This window comes from Equus przewalskii, chromosome 2 (genome assembly GCF_037783145.1).
Source record: "Equus przewalskii isolate Varuska chromosome 2, EquPr2, whole genome shotgun sequence".
In the NCBI taxonomy this organism is placed as follows: domain Eukaryota; kingdom Metazoa; phylum Chordata; class Mammalia; order Perissodactyla; family Equidae; genus Equus; species Equus przewalskii.
In genome coordinates this window covers 6,388,504-6,409,639 of record NC_091832.1, presented here as the reverse complement: position 1 = coordinate 6,409,639, position 21,136 = coordinate 6,388,504, and the positions used below count along the sequence as shown (strand labels likewise).

Sequence of the window (21,136 nt, the reverse complement as noted above, 5' to 3'; positions counted from 1 at the left end):
TACAATAACTCACATGCCTTATTCTACAGTGAGAATAACTGCCCTCATGAAGAATGGAAAACAGTGCTAGTTCGGCGTAACTGCTAGATTCTCTCTCATTGTGAGCATCTGAATCAGTTTAAGTGATCTGATTATTTGAATTTGGTCTGAGATGGGGATAATAGGACCATTGCATTATTTTGCCTAAAACAGGACTTAGTAATCTATAAACGTGAATTCACTTTGCTGTAAATGTTTCTTGTTTATTCATTTACTCTTTAAAATCTGACATCTGGTTTTCTGAAGGAAAACAACAATGTTGTCCATAATCAGAACAGAACAAAATAACAATAATTGAAGTTGCCAAATTTACCATTTAAAGTATTTTGTGAATAAAGTAAAATTACCGGTATTGATGAGGCTAAACTTTGGTTTACAGAAGGATGAATTTATTTTAACTGTAATTGGAAGTATTAAGTGGTTTGAGAAAAGAAAATTATGATTATATAAAATTAAATATAACGTGAAACTGAAGTCTTAAAGTCACCTTGTCTTTATTATTTGTAATTCTTTCCAGTTCCTTAAAAATATCGCTATTTCCAGGCCAGCCCTGTGGCCGAGTGGTTAAGTTCATGCGCTCTGCTTCGGCAGCTCAGGGTTTCGCCGGTTCGGATTCTGGGTGTATATGTGGCACCCCTCATCAGGCCATACTGAGTGTCCTCCCACATAGCACAACCAGAAGGACCTACAACTAGAATATACAACTATATACTAGGGGGCTTTGGGGAGAAGAAGAGAGGAAAAAAAACGATTGGCAACAGATGTTAGCTCAGGTGCCAATCTTTAAAATATATATATATATATATATATATATATAGCTATTTTTATGCCATAGGTAATTAGGTTGATTGATTGATTTCTGCTTTATCTCCCCACATCCCGTCTGGTACATAGTTGTATATCTTAGTTGCAGGTCCTTCTAGTTGTGGCATGTGGGACGCTGCCTCAACGTGACCTGATGAGCGGTGCCATGTCTGTGCCTGGGATCCGAACCAGCGAAACCCTGGGCCGCCACAGCAGAGTGGGCGAACTTAACCACTCAGCCACGGGGCCAGCCCCAGGTTTATTCATAACTTAAAAGCAAATACTGTAGAGAGGGGCCAGCCCGGTGGCGCAGTGGTTAAGTGTGCACGTTCCACTTCAGTGGCCGGGGTTCGCCTGTTTGGATACTAGGTGCGGACATGGCACCGCTTGGCAAGCCATGCTGTGGTAGGCGTCCCACATATAAAGTAGAGGAAGATGGGACGGATGTTAGCTCAGGGCCAGTCTTCCTCAGCAAAAAGAGGAGGATTGGCAGCAGTTAGCTCAGGGCTAATCTTCCTCAAAAAAAAAAAAAAAAACTACATAGAGAAAAAACTCTGGACCTTTGTTTCCCATCTGTAATGAGGAGATTAAATTAGATGTCCTGAAAAATCCTTTCATTTCTTAAGAGTCTGTAATTTTTGAAAATCATGTTTTTTTTAGTTTCAACATTTTAAGTTGTGGATGATGGCGATCCAGTGAAATCCTAAGAGCAGTTTAGCAAGAAAGGAAAAGTCATTTTGCATGGTAGAAGTCTCTTAGGTCTTTGTTTAGGCTCCATGAATTCATGCACCTGTCAGAGTGAGGGACTTAAAATCACAGCTCATGCGAGTGTCAGCTGACTGGTGTCTGAGGTCGGTAAGCATGGTTATTCCTATTTGATAGAACAAATCACATCGCCCCTTAATGTTAGGGGAGATGTAGTCTCAGCTAGTATAATACCTTCATTTTATATTTGTGTTCTAGGTCTTCCATAGTCTGTCTTCTAATTACCTTTCTAATGTTATATTCTCCCACTTTTCATATTCTTTCAAATTCAGATTTTTCCCTCTTCTTTGGCTGGATTCATCCCATCCTTTTGTCCACCTGATGTGTTTTTCCTTATCACATTTCCCTTCCCTAGGAATCCCCTCTTCATTCCACCTCCACCTCCTTCTGTCTATATCCTATCTGAGACCCTGCCTAAATGAGCTCTGAATGAAGCCTTTTGATTCCATACTAGAAATGATTGCTTCCTCCGTAACTTCTTTAGGCAGCACTTTGTTTATACCTTTTTATGGTGCTTTTTTCCATTTCCATGTTTTGACATCCCTCACAATGTTACTTGTTTACATACCTTATTTCTCTCTCAAGGCTTTATGCTAAGGAATAGGGTGCAGGTAACTCACGTTTGTGTCCTCTCCAGTGCTTATCACAGTGCCTCCTGTGGAGTGAGGCTCACTAAATGATTATGAAATCACAGATGAGGAAACGGAGGTCCAGAGAAGGGAAATGACTTGCCTAGTCTCACAGCTAGTCAATGGCAACATTTGGATTGGAAGGTATTGCCGATATACTAAAATATATGCTGAGGATAGGGAAAATATTTTATTTTCTGACCCAGAGCAAAATATTTTTCTAACTAACACAAAAATAAGATGGTATAAAGAATGCTGATGTTGTCATATGCCACTAAAAACAAGTTCATCTTCAGCTTGTGGCTATAGGAATGAGGAATCATCCATTGGATCTGCCAGTGCAGTTCACAGCCAGTGCATGCGCCCTCAACCTAACCCGCCAAGGCCTGGCCAGGGGGATGCCTGTTCGTCTGTTGTCAGAGGTCACCTGTCTACTTTTCAAGGCTCTGAAAAATTTCCCCCATTGTCAGCAGGTAATTTGAACACTTGACTGTGCTTCTTACTTCAGGCCAAATATATGCAAAATATGTATTATTTAGTTCTGATTTTACATTCTACCTGAGAGAGAAAAAGAGAAGGAGAGAGACAATAGATACAGAAGTCATGTTTGTTGTAGAAAAAATAGGAAATATGATGAGCAATAGGGTTTACATTTTTTAAAATTTCTCAGAAGCCAGTTGCCTAGAAACATCTGCTATTAGCACTTTGGTACATCTCTGTAGTCTTAACATCTTATGTGAAAATTGAGTTGAATGATAGTTCTAAATATAAAAGCTAAGTCCGTAAAACTTGTGGAAGAAAAATAGAAAAAAATGTTTGTGACCTCCAGGTAGCACAGTTCCTTAGGATGCTAAAAGCATACATCATAAAAGAAAAATGGTAAAGTAGAGTTCATCAAAATTGAAAGCTTCTGCTCACAAACACACATAGACAAAAACATTAAAAAATGAAAAGGTAAACCATGGGCTGGGAAAAATGTTCATTTTCTATATGCGACAGAGGACTTTTATCGAGAATATAAAGAACTCTTCACTCAGTAAGCCAAGACAAACCAATTTTTTAAAAAGGCAAAAGATTTGAATAGACATTTCACCAGAGAAAATATGCAGATGACAAATGAGCACACGACAAGATGCTCAGTATCTTTAGTCTTCAGGGAAATGCAAATTAAAATCTCAGTGAGGTACCACTGCATACCTAGATACCACTATACACCCCCTAGATTGGTTGAAATTAAAAGACTGACAATACCAAGTGTTGACAAGTGTGTGGAGCAACTGAAATTCTCATATCTTGATATTAAGAATGTAAAATGATAAAATCACCAGTTCAACAGTCTAGTAGTCTTAAAGAAACTTAAAGCTAAACTTAAAGTTTCTTAAAGTTAGACATATACCTTCCATGCTACCCAGTCATTCTAGTCTTAGAGAAATGAAATCATATATCCATATAGAGACTAATATATGAATGTTCATAATATCTTACATAATCCCCCCAAACTGAAAACTTCCCAGAAGTCCAACAATAGGTAAATAGATAAATTGATATATTCATGTAAGGAAATGCCCTCTGGCAATACAAGGAATGAAGTACTGATAGATGCAATGTGGATGAATCTCAAACACATGTGCTGAGTGAAATAAGCCAGACACAAAAGAGTAGATGTTGTATGATGCCATTTATGTGAAACCTTAGAAAAGACTATTCTGTAAGGACAGTGTCATTTTCTGGGGCTCTAGTTTGCAAGGTCAGGATTGACTGGAAGGGGATGCAGTAGAACTCTTTGGTGGGATGATGGAAGTATCTTTTATCTTGATTGTGGCGATGGTGAGTGGTAGTGGTTATACAACTGTATAAATTTGTCAAATCTAATTTAAGTGTGTACTTAGAATGGAAATTGATTTTAAAAAATACAGTAAGGAAGGGACTGGCCCCATGGCATAGTGGTTAAGTTTGGTGCGCTCTGCTTCAGCAGCCTGGGTTCGCATGTTTGGATCCTGGGCATGCACCTACACCACTTGTCAGCCATGCCGTGGTGGTGACCCACATAGAAAAAAATAGAGGAAGACTGGCACAGATGTTAGCTCAGGGGTAATCTTCTTCAAGGACAAAAAAAAGAAGAGGAAGATTGGCAACAGATACTAGCTCAGGGCAAACCTTTCTCAACAACAACAAAAAATACAATAAAGAAGGTGATCCTCATTTAAAAAAAATTATACTTCCACTTTCTCTTGAAAAGTTGGAAGATCATTCTCAGTTCAGTCTTAATTCCTACATGGCAATTGTCAGTTGGAGCTAACAACTCCTCCAATAAAAGGGCATGAATTCTTCAGCCTGCCATGATTCCTACTACTCTCCTGTTGTTTCATACTCAGCTCTCTTCACTTGTTTATGTTACTGCCTAATTCCTGTTGGCATTTGCTGCCCCTGCCTCATATAGTATACTTTTGTCTTACTGGTTTACTCATCGCCTTTCAAAGAGGTATTGTATTTTCTATTCCCCTGGCTTTCCCAGGAGCCCTTCTCTCTTTCTTTACTATCTGTAAAGGACCTGTTCAACTCCTGCCAATCTTAGGTAGACTGTAGAAGCTCTGTCACAGAGTTAGTTACGAGATACCTGTTAAGGACGTTTGTCTTTCACTGTATGGGCTTCAGCTGATTGACTTGGATTGACATACTGGCCAGCTACTCTCCACAAAGATCCTTCTAGGGTTCAGGGGCAGGAGACCTGCTCTTTGCCAAAAAAGGGGAAGATTTTTCTTTAGGGAAAAGTGAATGTGACAGAGTTTATTACTAAGATTACTAAGATTAAGTGAAGAACTTGGAGAGGGCCATGTATACAGTGAGATTTCAATAAGAAAAGTTTATTGGTAGCACCTTCCAAATGCTTAGAACCTTTATTTAGAATGGAGTATACATTTACTGAAAATTGTTTTTCTTTATTCCCTTAAAGTTACAGAAGAATTGTCTTCTCTCCTTAACCAATTCGAGGATTCTTGTGGATGTCCCATTTGACAGGCAAGTATGAAACTTGGTCATCTGGTTTTGGAGTCTTGATCAGTGTTACTCTGAGCATTGTTAGTTTTTGGGTATTAGGTTGGCAAGGGTTTGATTAAGGCTGGGGTAGGGTGTTTGGGGAGAATGCTCTGTTGAGCCTCTTCCAGAAATGTGATTGCAAGTGGGTGCTCAGAACATGGGCTCCAGAGTCAAACATTAAACTTAGATTCCAGTTCTAGCCTTCCCATTATCTTTGTGCATAAATTTTCTTATTTGTAAAATAGTGACTTTTAGGAGATTAGATATGATAATGTTAGTAAAGTACTTATCAGTGCCCAGCTTAAGAAGTCAAGGCTGTTCTAAACATTAGTCATTCTTTTTATTATTTTATTGATTGTAATTTAAAAAAAATCATTATCCTAGACTCCAGAGGGATTCCTCTTAGATGCCTTTGTAACTCCCTAATTCATGAGTTTAAAACATTTATCATAGTTGCTGACATGAGCACAGGCTGACATGAACAAAGGCTGTGATTTGTGGGTGCAGGGTTGTAGGCCAAGCCATTCTCAAATCTAATTGAATTGTGTATTTAAAATGGGAGTTGACTTTTATTTTATTTATTTATTTTTAAAGATTTTATTTTTTCCTTTTTCTCCCTAAAACCCCCCAGTACATAGTTGTGTATTTTTAGTTGTGGGTCCTTCTAGTTGTGACATGTGGGACGCCACCTCAGCATGGCTTGATGAACCATGCCATGTCCATGCCCAGGATCCGAACCGGCAAAACCCTAGGCCAGCAGAGCATGAGAACTTAACCACTCGGCCACGGGGCTAGCCCCGGGAGTTGACTTTTAAAAACACAGTGAGAAGGTGGTCTTCCTTATTTAAAAAGATGTATATTTCCACCTTCTCTTGAAAAGTAGGAGGGTCTTTCTCAGTTCAATCTTCATTCCTGCATAGTGATCATGAGTTGGAGCTGAGTAACTGACCCTATAAAAGGTCGTGAGTTCTCTCTAGCTAAGTGATTTGTTTGCTGTGGCATTTTAGCACTAACTACAATTCAGATTACAACTTACCTCTCTCTCAGGGAGCTTCTTTCCTTTTTCAGACCCATCATAGTAGAAACTGAATGCTAAAAAAGTAAGTCTTTCTTAAATCTGTCCATCTTTCTTTGAATCCTGCGCATTTTGCTCACGTTTGCATGTTCTCTTCTTCAGATAGTCTCTTTTGCCAGATGCTCTTGGCTTTCATAGCTGAGGCTTCTAGTCCAAGACTGTTTTCGTTACAGGATTTGTTGGGGAGGCTAAGTGACTTCTCTCCTCATATACAATTTCACAAACTTTATTGTGAGAAAAATACTGCTTTTCAGGTACGATGCTGCAAAGTTTGTTATGAGATGGCTCTGTAAGCATGAGAACCCCAAAATGCAGACAATGGCGGTGAGCGTCATCTCAATTCTAGCCCTGCAGGTATGTGATTGCTGAGGCAAGGTGTCTCCCTCCTTGGTCTTGCTGGGGCCGTGATGGAGGCCTAACATTGCACCCTTGCCTGTTTGTTTACAGCTCTCTCCCGAGGAAGCCACACAACTTCAGGAAGAGCTCTTCATAGCAGTGAAAGTAGGTTCATCATCACTTTTATAACCTTTCTTTTCCTGCTTTTTTTTTTTTTCTCGCCAAATCTCCCCCCCCTCCCCCTTACATAGTTGTGTATTTTAGTTGTGGCTCCTTCTAGTTGTGGCATGTGGGACGCTGCCTCAGCATGGCTTGATGAGCGGTGCCGTGTCCACACCCAGGATCTGAACCGGAGTGGGAGAACTTAACCACTCAGCCACAGGGCCAGCCCTATAACCTTTCTTTTAAATAAAAGTAGGTTATGAACCTAGTTAAGAAAATCAAATCATTCTAAAAGGCCTGTAAAATGAAAAATCTGTAAGACCTGCTCCCCAGAAGGAACTACTTTCTACTCTTGCAGCTGTTTCTTCTGGTATTTACCTCCACATCTCTGAATAAAATGCTTATAACTGCGATTTCTTGATTTATCAGTTTTAGATGTCTGGTGATTCTGCTGCTGTGGTAAATAAGAACCTGGCTCTCCTTCATATGTCTCTACAGATTGTCTCCTTCTCCAAGCCCTAGCTGATTATCACAATTTTTAATAAATCAGTAATCAGTATTTACATTATGATTATGCTAACATTGCTTACTGAAAAATGTACATCATTGTTTTATTTTGCACTTGTCTTATTTTGAGAGAAGACTTGAGCCATCCTTTTTTTTTTTTTTTTTTAAAGATTTTATTTTTTTCCTTTTTCTCCCCAAAGTCCCCCGGTACATAGTTGTATATTCTTCATTGTGGGTCCTTCTAGTTGTGGCATGTGGGACGCTGCCTCAGCGTGGTTTGATGAGCAGTGCCATGTCCGCGCCCAGGATTCGAACCAACGAAACACTGGGCCGCCTGCAGCAGAGCACACAAACTTAACCACTCGGCCACGGGGCCAGCCCTTGAGCCATCCTTTCTTTTAAAGAATCATTTATATTTTCTGTGAGAATATTTTGGCCTTTACATGTTTTTCTTTTGGGTTGCTGGCTTTTTTCTAATTTATAAGATTTTTTTAATATATTAAGGAAATGAGCCTTTGACCATGATATGAGATGCATGTATTTTTCCCCAATTGTCTGTTTTTACTTTGTTTACGGAATGTTTTGCTGTGCAGTAATTTTTTAATTTTTATATGGTTGAAGTTATTTTCTTTTGTGCCTCTAGGATTGATGGCACACTTTGAAAGTATCTCCCTACTCCATGGAGTATTTTTTTTAAATTTCTCAATTTTTTTTTTTTACCCTTGGTTTCCTTTTTCTTTCTTTTAACATGTAAGTATTTGGTTTACTTGGGGTTTTTTTGGTTTGGTTTTGTTTTGAGATTTCGGGGTCTTTTTTTTCCCTCAGTGTCTGCTCAGTTGCCTCTTTCCTATTATTGAATGATTTATCTTTTCTCTACTGTTATGCATTGCCACCTTTATCATATATTGAATTCACATATATAATTGCATCTATTTCTGGACTTTATTCTCTTCCATGAATTTGTATGTCTATTTACATGCTGTCACACTTTTTATTTATTGACTTTATAAATCCTTTAATAGTTAAGACCTTTCCTTGGATTTTTTTCAGTTTTTTTGTCTGTTTGGTTTTTCTGTGTGAACACAGAAAGCCCTGTTTTCTTTGGGAGTATGTTAAATTTATAGATTGGCTTAGAAGAATTGACATCTCTGTGATGTTGATTTTTCCTATCTGAGAAGAGCATATGTTATTCCATTTATTCAGTCTTTCCTGTCCCCCAGAAGTATGTAGATGTTTTCTTCATGTTGATATTGTATACTTCTTACATTTATTCTTAAGGCTTTTACCTTTTGCATGTTGTTATAAGTGGAATCTTATGAGTATTTGGTCTTGAGCCAGTAGGTTTAGAGGGTAAAAATCGAGAGTGAATTTGAATGTGTTAATTTCTGAGATGCTTGAGATATCAAGTAGACAACTTGATATCAGAGGAGTGGACAGGGCTAGAGAGATCATTTGAGTCACTAGTTCTGATATGGGACGCAAACACTTGGAAAATGTGGAGTATATATAGAGAGAAGAAAAGGGCTACAATACTATGTGGGAAGAGAAAGAGGAGACAGGAAAGGAGATAGGGAAGGAACATCCAAAACGAGTTAGAAAATCAAGCGAGACTGGTGTCTTAGAATCCAAGAGAAATATTTGAGAGAAATTGGGCAGTCATGTGAGATGCTATTGAGTGATTGAGATGAGTGGTTTTGAGTGTGTTAACCACTAGATTTGGCAAGATGGAAATCATTAGTCATCTTATGTTATCATAGTAGAGTAGTGGGACAAAACCTGGTTGGAGTACAAAGATGAGCAAATGGGAGGTGAGAAATGGAGATAACTTTTTGATATATTTTATTTATTTGTTTGTTTGTTTGTTTCTTCTCCCCAAAGCCCCCTAGTACATAGTTGTATATTCTAGTTGTAGATCCTTCTAGTTCTGCTGTGTGGGATGCCGTCTCAGCATGGCTTTGAGTGCTGCTAGGTCTGTGCTCAGTATCCTAACTGGCGAAACCCTGGGCCGCCGAAGCCGAGTGTGCAAACCTAACCACTCGGCCACCGGGCTGGCCCCTGATGAGTAGGCAGAGAAATAAAGCTATTATGTGGAGCCAGTAGTTTATTTTTCCAAGTGGGTTACATTAAGATGTGTTTTATGGCCATGAAAATAATTCTGAAACAGGAAAAAGTGATGGCATAGACAAGACAGAGGGACGTAATTTTGGTGCCATATCTTTGTGTGTGTACAGGAATTGTCTATAGAATAGAAGTAAAGATGTTTGCTTTTGATTGGAGCAGAAAGGAAGGCAAAGTACAATGATGCAAGTGCGAGCAGGTTGGTAGATTTTGTTAGGAAGAATAGCTATAGTTCTCAGTGAAAAATTAGATGAAGTCATTAAATGAGAGGAGTAAAAAGATGGCAGCTAAAGTTTGAGGAGAGAGAATTGTGAAATAGTAGACTTTGGAGCAAATTCCTTGAGCTATAATACAGTAGGATTGCCAGGTATGGTTGAATGCCCCTTTGAGATTTTTGGCAGATATTGGAAGTGCGACTCGAGCACAGCCTTTAGGAGTATTCAGATGTTTGGGGGTGGTCATGAAGTGTGGTTTAGGTAAGGGAGGAGTTTTGCCAAGATGATGTGGTGGAGGAACATTGAAGTTGCTGGGAACGATAGCAGGAGTACGTGGAGAGAGAGAGAGATTGATATTGGTATAGAGACCAGGTACTGAAAATACATGGAGGACAGAGTAGCACACTGTAGTCCTTGGAGAAACAGTTTTAGCTAGTGGTACCAAAAGTTCAGGGTTTCGATTAAAACAACAGGTTCAACCACTAGCCGTAAGACCTTAGATAATTTACTTATCTCTTCTCTGCCTCAGACTCTTCATCTGAAACGCTGGTATCTCCTGGAAAACACACCGCTGTCAGAGGAGTAATATTTGTTTGGCAGTTACATTGAGTGTCATTAAGATAAAATATGTAAAGCCTCTGACCATGGGTCTGGCCAGAGTCATCGTTACTTTCAGGGTCTGCCTCACTTCCTCTGCTCCCTCCCTTCTCTTGCCACCACACACCTATTGGCTGTCTGGATGATTGTTACAGTGTTGTGTGCCACTTTTATATTCTCCTCTTGGTTTTCACAGCTATATTTTTGTGATGAATTCTCTTGATACGTTCTCTCTTGGTTGGGTAAAATATTTGAGGTGGTCTCGTTCCTCCTGAAGCCAGGCCTGGTGGTCTAGTAGTTAAGATTTGGTGTTCTCACTGCTGTGGTCTGGGTTCATTTCTCAGTCAGGAAACCATAGCATCTGTCTATCTGTTGTCACATTGTGGCAGCTGCTTGAAAGCTATCTGCCAGTCTTGTAAATACCAGCAGGGTCACCCTTGGCGGCAGGTTTCAGCAGAGCGTCTAGACTAAGACAGACCAAGAAGAAAGACCTGGCCCCACCCACTTCTGAAAAAATTGGCCATGAAAACCCTATGAATACCATGGTCTGATATAGCACTGGAATGTGAGAAGATGGCACAAAAATACTGAGCAGGGTCCTGCTCCGCTGTTCGCAGGGTCACTAGGAGTCAGAATGGAGTTGAGGGCACTGACAACAGCGTTCTTCCTGAAAATAGATGTATTCTGATTTGTTTAGTGCTGATATGTTTTATGTATCTTTTCATTAGCTGGTTCAGTGAAAATTGGCTATCTTTTACCTCCTACATGTCAGTCTAATATGCTTGAGAGAAGGCATAAACACTGGCTTAACTTGTGTTAATATGTGAAGTATTCTGATCTGAAATAGTATGTTGGAATCTCTGTTAAAATGAGCCAGTGGTTTCTTTAAGCTGTTAGGACATAAGGTTATAATACTAGCGTTATCCTCTGGCTATACGGACTTGCTCAAAGGCCCAGAACAGCAAACTTTTTCTTTGCCTGGCAAATCCCCTCTCTCCCCCCACTTTCTTGCTTTGCTGGCTTACCCTCCTTTTCTTCTGGTCCCCGTTTACAAACTAACTTTGTATGGAGGTTTCTCTCTCCCGCCTTTTCTAGAGTAAATTCTTAGGCTTTTATTTGTTTCCTTCAGAACATTTACTAAAACTTAAAATTGTTTTATTATAGTTCAGAAAAACCAACTGTCTTTTTTTTATCTTCTGTCTGTTTTCCCTCAATAAGTGCCTGACTTCCAAAAAGTGTTGAGTAAACATTCTCAATAAATGAATAATGAAATAGCTAATAGGTACTTGATTATGAGGTTTACTAACAAGCACCAATAACTCTAAGTGCTCATTAAACTTTTAATTTTCTTTTTTCGTGTAATCCTCATAAAAACCCTAGGAGATAGGTGCAACTCATTCTATAAAGAGAAAATGGGTCACAAACCTATTAAGTGGTGGAACTTGGGTTTAGAACCCAGGTTTGATTCTGAAGCTTTTTTTAACTATTGCTTTCCTTGTGTTGGAATTGAGTCAGTCATCAGGACATCTAACTCCCTGTCTCTTTGGTTTTTAGGAACTTCTAGCAATAGTAAAACAAAAGACTACTGAGAACTTAGATGATGTCACCCTCTTGTTTACTTTGAAAGCACTTTGGAATCTTACAGATGAGTCTCCAGCCGCCTGCAAGCACTTTATTGAAAATCAAGGACTGGCAATCTTCATCCACGTCTTGGAGGTGGGAAGACAGGATTGAGTTTATATGTAAAGTTCTTTTCTTTATGGTAAAGTAACCTGTATATTCTTTTGACAGACTTTTTCAGAGTCAGCAATACAAAGCAAAGTACTTGGTCTTTTGGTAAGGTGAATTGTTTTGAGTTAATTCTAAATACTTAGAAAAAATAAGAAAACTAACACTTACGTAGTACCTACTATATGCTAGGCACTCTTGGAAGCAATTTGCATGTATTAGCTCGTTTAATCTTCACATCATCCCTGTGAAGTAAATACTATTATATAGCAGTCATCTATTGCTGTGAACAGTTACAGCTTAAAACAGCAGCCATTTTATTTACTTAGGAATCTGTGAGTCAACAGTTTGAACTGAGCTCAGCTGTGGAGTTCTGCTGCTGGTCTCCTGTGGAGTTCCTCACGTAGCTGCAGCCATCTGGTGGCTCACATGGGGTTGGGTGCTCTAAGGTGGCCTGACTCGCTTATGTCATGGTTCATACAGGTTGTTAGCTGGGCCTTGAGTCTTGGTGGGCTTCTTCACTTGGCAGTTTCAGGGCAGCAATAGAAGGCAAGTCTCACTGTACAGGTAGCTTCTAAAACTCTACTTATGTCACATTTTCTAATGTCTTGTTGGCCAAAGCAGGTGATATGGTCTAGGGTGTTTTCCAACAACCACTTCTCTAACTCGGCAACGCCAGCTTGGTGTCCTGCAATTCAGTTCAATTCAGTTCTGACACTGACTACCCAGAGTTAGCATCAGACCCCCCCAAGTTAAAGAGCTTAGTCCCAGTAGACTGTGCCCCCACTTTAATTGCCAGTCATAAATCCTGGGCCACCTGTACTTCTGACTCACTGGCTATAAATTGGGGGTTTCCATGACCCCCTTTCTCAGGTTGATAATTTGCTAGAATGGCTCACTGAACTCTGGAAGGCACTTTACTTGCTGTTATCAGTTTATTATAAAGGCTACAACTCAGAAACGGTCCAGTGGAAGAGATGGGTAGGGCAAGGAAGGAGGGGTGTGCACAGAGCCTTCTTGCCATCACTGGGCACACCCCCCTCTAGCACCTTGATGTGTTCACCAACTCAGAAGTTCTCCAAACCCCATCGTTTAGGAGTTTTTATGGGGTCATCACATAGGATCAATTATTAATTCAATCTTCAGCCCCTCCCACCTCCCCCCACAGGTTGGGGAGAGGGGCTGAAAGTTTCTGGCTTGTAATCAAGGTTTGCTGTTTCTGGCAACCAGCTCCCTTCCTGAAGCTATCTAGGTGCCTGCCAAGAGTCGCCTGATTAGAACAAAGATGCTCCTATCACTCCAGAAATTCCAAGGGATTTAAAAGCTCTGTGTCAGGAACTGGGGACGAGGGCCAAATATATATATTACTTACTATGCCCATGGTTAAGCCCAGATTAAAGGAGTTGTCCATCCCTTGATGGGAGAAGCAGCAAAGTCACATTGCTAAGGGGTGTATACACAGGGATAGGAAAAATTGTGTTAGATTCTATACTTGACCACGAATGGTCATCTACATTTTATAGACATAGAATCTGGGGCACAGAAGTGCCTTTTACCCTATGTCACCTAGGTAGTAAGAGGCAGAATCAGAATTCAAACTCAGGCAGTCTGGCTCCAGAGGTTCTAACACTAACCACTTTGCTATACTTCCTCTTTAACAAGGCAATCAGGTTTTTAGAAATTTGTTGTTTATACTTCTATATACTACCTCTCAATCAGGATGTTCATTATTGAGAAATTCCTTTGTTTCCTAAAGATAAAGGTGAAAATTTGCAAAAAGTAATGAAAACATACTTGAAGGCCCTGCAGTTTGCCATGCTGTTGCTATGGGCGATGCAGATGCATGAAATCCATCAAGCTGATGGTGCTCGTAGCATTGGGGATGTGGTGGTGGACATGCATACGGAGAGTTCTCTAGTTGAAGATTGACTATATGCTAAGTACTGGAAAAAAGGCACAAAGTCCAGAGGGAACCTTTGATTCTAGATCATGAACTCCTTGACATTAGGTACTATGTCTTTTCCTTTGTCTCCCTAGCACATATAGGACTTGAAACACAGAGGAATACATGATAATATTGGAAATCTGGAAGGTAGAGAAAAGTAGAAGGAAGGGACAAAAGAAGTAGGGGATAAAGGTTATTTTTGGCTAGGGAAGATGAGAAAGTGTAATCATTTGAGGGACACTGTAATACAGACTGAAATTTTCAGAGAAGGTGGGAAGAAGAAAAGCAATGGGAAATGAGGCCAGGAAGGTGGATTGACACCTCATACATCCTGTATAGTGCTGAGTATCCTCCTAGCTGACCTGGGAGATCCTTAACTTTCCGTCCTTCTGAGGGCCTCTCAGAATGCTGAGGGTCTATGAGGTTGCCCGTTTTGCTTTCTTTCTCTGAATGAAGAGGACTCACTTTCTCCTGTGGCTCCCATCTTCTCAACATTTTGTTCCGTAGACTCTTGGAAAGAAAATGCTAATAGAAAAGTAGCCTCTGCCAAGCTTAGAAGAGAAGTCTTGGGACTCACCTGAGGTGTCTCTGTTGTGCTGAGGAAGCTGTGTATCATGTTGCCTCTCCTTGTTTGGGGCTGCCGTCTGATGGACGTACTGCTGAAATCGTGCTGTTGATGAAGCACACAGCTGGCCCTGGGGAAACTGCGGGAATCTCAGAACAGTGCAGGTTTTGCTGAAATCATGCTATTGACACGAGGGATATAGCTGGTCTTTGGAAACACTGTTGTGGGGTGGAGTGGATCTCAAAACGGTCCAGTTGTCTGTGTAGTGGCCATGTGCTTTTTTCAGAATACTAGTCTACAGGGTGTACTTTCTGAAAGCTGCTTCAAGAGGAGCAGTAAATGCTGTCTTCACTTTGACTGTGTGTTTCACCTCTAAACCTTTGTTTATTCATCTGTGTGGTAGACAGATGATCCTAAATTGGCCCCCAGTGATTTCAGTCTCTTGCTGTCCATGTCTTTGTGAATTGCCCTTCCCTCGAGTGTGGGCAGGGCCTATGACTTGCTTCTAAGCAATAGATATGGCAAAGATGATAGGATATATATCACTCTTGTGATTATATTACAATATAGATTTAATTTCATCTTGCTAGCAGACACTCTAGAGAGACTTTCTTGCTGCTTTGAAGAAGCAAGCTGCCCTGAAGTAAGTGCTTGGAGAAGGGAGAAGCCTGCATGGCAGGAACTGTGGATAGCTTCTAGGAGCTCAGGGTGTCTTCCAGCAAGAAACTGAAACCCTCAGTCTTGCAGCCACAAGGAAATGAATTCTGCCAAGAGTCTGAGTGGGCTTTGAAGTAGATTCCCCCCACTGGAGCCTCCAGATGAGAATGCAGCCCAGCCAGCACTTTGATTTCAGCCTGGTGAGACCTCACAGTAGAGGACTCACTAAGTCATGCCTGGACTCCTGACCCACAGAAACTGTGAGAGAAAAAATGTATGTTGCTTTAAGCCACTGAGTTTGTGGTAATTTGTTACACAGCATAGAAGACTAATACAAAATATAAAATAAAGAAAACACTACCTGCCCTTCATTGTTACTGTTAACCTTCGAGCTAATGGGTCATGTAGTAGGTCCCAGGAACGTGGAGTATTTGAGTCGGGCCTGGATTTGTCTTCTGGTTCAACTAGTCATTAGCAGTGTGAATCTGACGAGTCAGTCTTACTGAGTGGCACATTTTTTGTTTGACTATTTCAAAGATTAAACGAGATAAGGCAGATAAAAAGACATTTTTGTTTAGTATAGTGCCTGGCACTTAGTAAGTGCTTCCTCAATGCTTTGTTGTTACTGATCATCCTCATTATCAAGGGGTGGAATTGTGGGTGTTAGCTGGTAGAGAGGGAGGAGGCTGGGACCAAGCGTTCGGAATGTATCTGACCTGGTAAGAGCAGAGGGAGAGGAACCAATTCCTGATGCTCCCCTCCTTTCCTCTCCCTGATATTCTCTGCTCCATCTGACCTGTAGAACAACGTGGCTGAAGTCAGAGCTCTCTCCTCTGAGCTGATGGCAGAGGGTGTGGTGAAGCATGTCAGCAGCTTGCTCCAGAGCAAAGAAATGGAAGTCAGCTATTTTGCAGCAGGTGTCATAGCCCACCTGACGTCTGACAGCCAGCCCTGGAGATCCCGTGGCCTTCAGAGGAGCGCTCTTCTCCAGGATCTGGTATGAGAACTGTTCCTCTTGACAAAATCCAGAGTACTCTCTTCTTGCAGAAAACTTATTTTTCTAGATGATAAGAATATTAGAAATATGTCTTCATTGTAGAAAATGGGAAACATATAGAAAAGTCTGAAGAAAATATGTAAAAGCTGTATACCCTCCCACCCAAAGCTAACCTCTAGGTAACGTTTTGTTGCATTTCTTCTGATATTTTTCTTTCATAAAAGTTCTACATGCCAACAGTTGTTTATGGCTTATTGCAATTCTCTTTCCCACTTTTAGCTCTTTTTAAAGCTGTTTCTTTTGGTATTTACCTCCACGTCTCTAAATAACTACTGTTGCTACTGCTTGACTTTTCAGTTTAAGGCATTATCTACCAATTCATTTTCCCACTCTGAGAAATGAAGATTCTTTTTCTCACTGTTCCTGTGCACCCCTTCCCTATGCTTCAAGTATAAATCTCCTTTCAGCTCATTCAGACATAGTCTGTCCACTCAGCTTCCCAGAGACTTCTTTCCTAGAGCCTCTGTCTTTCTTCCATCTGGTCTGCTTTGTCTGTACCTCTACTAAACTGTCATCAAGAATATTCCTTTACTGACATCTTGGGGATTTTGTGCCTCTCTTGTGTGGGATTCCTTGTTTCCTGGGTTTGCATGCCTTCTTGTTTTTTGGTGTACTCCTTCATTCTGTTGGATCATATCCTCTGATAGCTTCCTAAGAAGTGAAGCATGAAGGAGAAAATTTGAGACACTATCTATTTGAAAAAGCCTTTATTTCACCTTCACATTTAGTTGATCAAATGGCTGGGTATAAAATTTTAGTTTTGAAATATTTTCCCTTCAGAATTTTTAAATCAGTGCTCTGTTGTCGTCTCAGTATCACTGTTGAGAAGTCCTGTGCTATTTTTCTTTGGAAGATTTCCGATCTTTGTCCCTAGTGTTTGGAAATCACAGTGATGTGCTTTGATGTTGACGTGAATTTATTTTCATCTGTTATGTTAGCTACTTAGTGCTCTGGAAGCTCCTAACCTTCACTTCTGGGGAATTTTTTCTCCCTCTCTCCCTACGCTAACTTCCCTCCCTCTTTCCCTCCAGAAGAAGGGAGGGAGGGGACAAGAAAGGAGGAAATGTTGGCCTTTTTTCTGGGATGTTGGCCCTCATAGACTTATCTTTTCTGATCTATTTCTTATTTGTCTTTTTAAAAATCGTTTTCACCTTCCATTCCTTCTGTTGGATTTTGCATTTCTGCTATTATATTTTTAATTTCCAAGAACTCCTTTTTTTTTTTTCTTCTCTGAATGTATCTTTTTTATACAGTATCTTTTTCTTGTTTCATGGTTGGTGTATCTATCACCTCTTTAAAGATATTAATGATAATTTGGGAGTTTTGTTTTGTTTCAGGTTTTCCTCTTTCTCCAGGGTCTGTTTCCTGCAAGTTGCTTTTTTTTCCTATTCGTTTTGTTCTTTTATGTTACAGACTTTCTTGAAGTGCATGGTAATCCTCAGTTGTCCATTCATATGTTCATATGTAAGAGTGGGGCTGTTTGGAAGCTGTGCACATAGGTGGAACTTGTCGACTGTGGGCTTCCTTAGAGAGTGAGTGGTCTGGATTAGTTGTTCCTCAATGTCAGTGTTGTTAGATCTTTTGTCGTTACTGGTTGGAATGTACCTAAAGAAGAATCTTCTGTTCTCCTGATTGAAAACTATCAGCTTGGCTACCAACAGTCTGAAAGCCCAACAGAGGAAGAGATATATGGACAGAGGAGTCTCAGCATTTGGTATTTAGGTTTTCACTTCAGCCCTCTGTTTTTAGCATGGTACTCCCACCCTCAGTTGTTCACGGGGTTGGCCAATTCAGAAATTTTTGTTAGGGGTGGGAGACGAGATCTGGAGTCTTGATTCTTTGGCACTTTGGACCAATCCTCCTGTTTTCAACCCCACCTCTAATCTTACTTCCTGAAGTACCTTGTGTGCTGAATTTTTTGTCTCTTGGGGGTTCTGTTCAAAAACTTTTTTTTCCCTAACCTTCCCCAGTAGTAGATCTAGTAAATCAGTTACCATTTCCCTTCCCCTTTGTTCTTTGCATGTTTGCTTTCTTTTATTTTAAACCATTTATACTATTCTGTTATGGGATTTAGCAAAGGAGTAGATGCATGCTCAGTCCTTCATCTTTATTTTATTTTTTTCTTTTGAGGAAGATTAGCCCTGAGCTAATATCTGCTGCCAGTCCTCCTCTTTTTTGCTGAGGAAGCCTGGCCCTGAGCTAGTATCCTTGCCCATCTTCTTCTACTTTATATGTGGGACACCTACCACGGCATGGCATGCCAGGCGGTGCCATGTCTGCACCCGGGCACTGAACCAGCGAACCGTGGGCCACTGAAGCAGAACATGGGCATTTAACCACTATGCCACTGGGCCGGCCCCAAATCCTTCATCTTTAAACATAAGCCCCTTTTTATTGTGTTGTTTTCCACATGACTTTGTTCATATTCTACGCATATACTGGTTATCTAATTGATATTTTGGCAGGTAGATCTACCTCGGTTTGGGTAATCATTCCCGTATTTTGAAAATTTATGTTGTTTCACATGTATATATGTAGGAATATATATATGAATGTATATATATGAAATAGTCTATTATGACTTTTTGAAAATGATAGAATACAATACTAGAATCCTGGTTTCTTTTTTTGTACAGTATGCAACCGTCCAGAATTGGCCAAGTTCAACTTGTAAGATGATGGCGTTGGTGACCTACAGGTACTTTCGTGATGGTGTAGTGCTTTTCTTAAAGCTTGGCCTCAGTCTACCCACCATGTAGAGGCCTTGGTACATGATAAGATATTAGAGTCAAATAGCCTGTGTTCAAATCTTGTTTCTTTGTGATATTGGGAAAATCACTTTTAGACAATCTCTGAGATTCAGTTTAGTTTATCTGTAAAATGAGGCTGACAGTGTGCAGGATTGAGGATGAAATGAGATATTGAATGTATAGAGTGTCTAACAGAATGCAATTTCTTAAATGCTCGTTCCCATTATATGCTCAACAATATGTCTGTCTCACTGAGGGAATGTTGAAAATTATTATTACATCCCTGACATTAGCCTAAGTTCTGAATCTTCCTTGTACCTTTTTAGATCCTTCAAGGCATTTTTCCCACTCCTTGGCAACTTCTCTCAACCAGAGGTTCAGCTCTGGGCACTATGGGCCATGTATCATGTCTGCAGTAAAAACCGTATGTATTTGAAACATAATCGTTTTCCAGCTGTGTTTCTGTGTAATGATTAAGTTCAAGATGGAAGTTTTAGAAATTGTTCATCTGTGTCCTGAATTTAACTCTTTTTAAAAAGAAACTGAAAAAAATGGTTGTATTAGTTTAGAAAATGCTGCAGAATTATAATCTCTTTGGGGGTGATGTCAGGGAGCATAGTGAGTACAAGTTGGCTCCCACTCCTGCTCCCTCCTGGCGAGCACGGTTAATAATTTGATAACTAACTACCCTTCCAGATGCTTCTCTGTATACATGCATACCATAGCTAGTATATACTGTATATGAATGTGATAGTGTTTTTAAATAAAATGGTCTCGTTCTGTGCATGCTATTCTAGAATTTGCCCCCTTCACCTCAGCAGTTTGTCATGAATGCCCTTCCTGTAGTGATACATAGATCTGCCTCTTTGTAATGGTCTGTGGGAGACCGGGGCCAGGAGTCAGGAGTTCTTTTGCAGCCAGATTAAAGGTTTTTCCATGTTTTGCTGTTTTAAATTACCCTTTGAGAATTTTTGGCCTATACCCTTTGCTAAGGATTACTGTTGAAGTTTTGCTTTTATTATAAAAGAAATATAAGCTATAATTTTATACTAGAGTTAATTACCAATTTGCATTCCCATCAGCAGTGTATGAGGGCTTGCCAGATTCCTTACATTCTTGCAAAAACAGCATTTAATTGAACGTCTTGATTTTGCCAATCTCAGGTGAAAGTGATAGTCTCATTTGACATGTACGTTAAGTGAGATTACCATCTTTTCTTCTATTCAAGAGTCCTCTCCTTTCCTTGAATTGTCTGTCATTCACTTTCTGTCTACTGTTGGTCTTTTTATAATTTTTTTTTGAGGAAGATTAGCCCTGAGCTAACATCTGCTGCCAATCCTCCTCTTTTTGCTGAGGAAGACTGGCCCTGAGTGACAATCTGTGCCCATCTTCCTCTACTTTATATGTGGAACACCTGCCACAGCATGGCTTGGCTAGCGGTGTTGTATCCGCACCCGGGATCCGAACTGGCAAACCCCGGGCTGCCAAAGCAGAATGTGCGCACTTAACCGCTGCGCCACCAGGCCAGACCCTGATCTTTTTCTTTTGAATTTGAAGGCCTTCTTGCAAGTATTTTTTCCCAGTTTATTGTCTTCATTTTGTTCATTGTGTTTACAAGTCAGGTTTTCACTGTATGGCCTCTGGATTTCAAATCATGGTTATACTTCCTAAAATTGATGAAAATTCTCAGCCATTTCTTTTAAAATAATAACCTTCCCCTATTCTGTCTCTTGTTTTCTGTGGAACATCTATCAGAAGTATCCTGTACCTCCTCTCATTCTGTCCTACACGTCTTGTAACCCTTTTAAAAAAAAATAGTTTCCATGTCTTTGTTTCTTTGTGCTCTACTTTTGGTGATAGCCTGAGATGTGTTTTGGGATTTTCTCTTTGTGTCTAATGGTTTAAGAGAATCCTTTTTAGACTGAATTGTGGACATGTTCCTTCAGCACAGTCTTGTGTTTGCTTCTGTCAAGTGTTGTAGAGGTTTCTCTGGGATTGGACTAATATTTATATTAGTTTCTCAGCTCAGGAGTTCCCAGAACATGTAGGTGTGGTGTAAATTGAAACCCTGTACCTGTTTGGGACTGTGGTTATGAATTCTCAGGAAAGACTTCTCTTCACTCCTATACACCCACCTAGAGCCCAAGCCAA

General features: G+C 40.2%; 1 protein-coding gene and 1 long non-coding RNA gene across 8 annotated transcripts in view; one reads left to right on the top strand and one right to left on the bottom strand.

Moving 5' to 3' along the window:
- The window catches only part of ZYG11A (zyg-11 family member A, cell cycle regulator), a 78,380-nt gene that overhangs the window by 53,937 nt on the left and 3,307 nt on the right, over positions 1 to 21,136 (top strand). For all 6 annotated transcript variants that reach the window (XM_070609601.1, XM_070609600.1, XM_070609602.1 and 3 more), the window contains 9 exons: positions 2,534 to 2,710; positions 5,191 to 5,255; positions 6,603 to 6,702; positions 6,796 to 6,849; positions 11,838 to 11,999; positions 12,075 to 12,119; positions 15,981 to 16,175; positions 18,872 to 18,933; positions 19,312 to 19,409. In XM_070609601.1, coding sequence (XP_070465702.1) covers positions 2,534 to 2,710; positions 5,191 to 5,255; positions 6,603 to 6,702; positions 6,796 to 6,849; positions 11,838 to 11,999; positions 12,075 to 12,119; positions 15,981 to 16,175; positions 18,872 to 18,933; positions 19,312 to 19,409 — 958 coding nt within the window. The remainder of the gene's footprint in view (positions 1 to 2,533; positions 2,711 to 5,190; positions 5,256 to 6,602; positions 6,703 to 6,795; positions 6,850 to 11,837; positions 12,000 to 12,074; positions 12,120 to 15,980; positions 16,176 to 18,871; positions 18,934 to 19,311; positions 19,410 to 21,136) is intronic.
- Positions 11,882 to 16,240, bottom strand: LOC139081889 (uncharacterized). Of its 2 annotated transcripts, XR_011537352.1 has the most exons (6): positions 16,110 to 16,240; positions 15,895 to 15,974; positions 15,540 to 15,704; positions 14,534 to 15,436; positions 13,384 to 13,454; positions 12,220 to 12,699 (listed from the first exon to the last, which is right to left on the bottom strand). It is a non-coding gene; the product is annotated as an uncharacterized lncRNA (long non-coding RNA). The 2 variants fall into 2 exon arrangements; XR_011537353.1 differs by lacking the exon at positions 13,384 to 13,454 and having other exon boundaries at positions 11,882 to 12,699.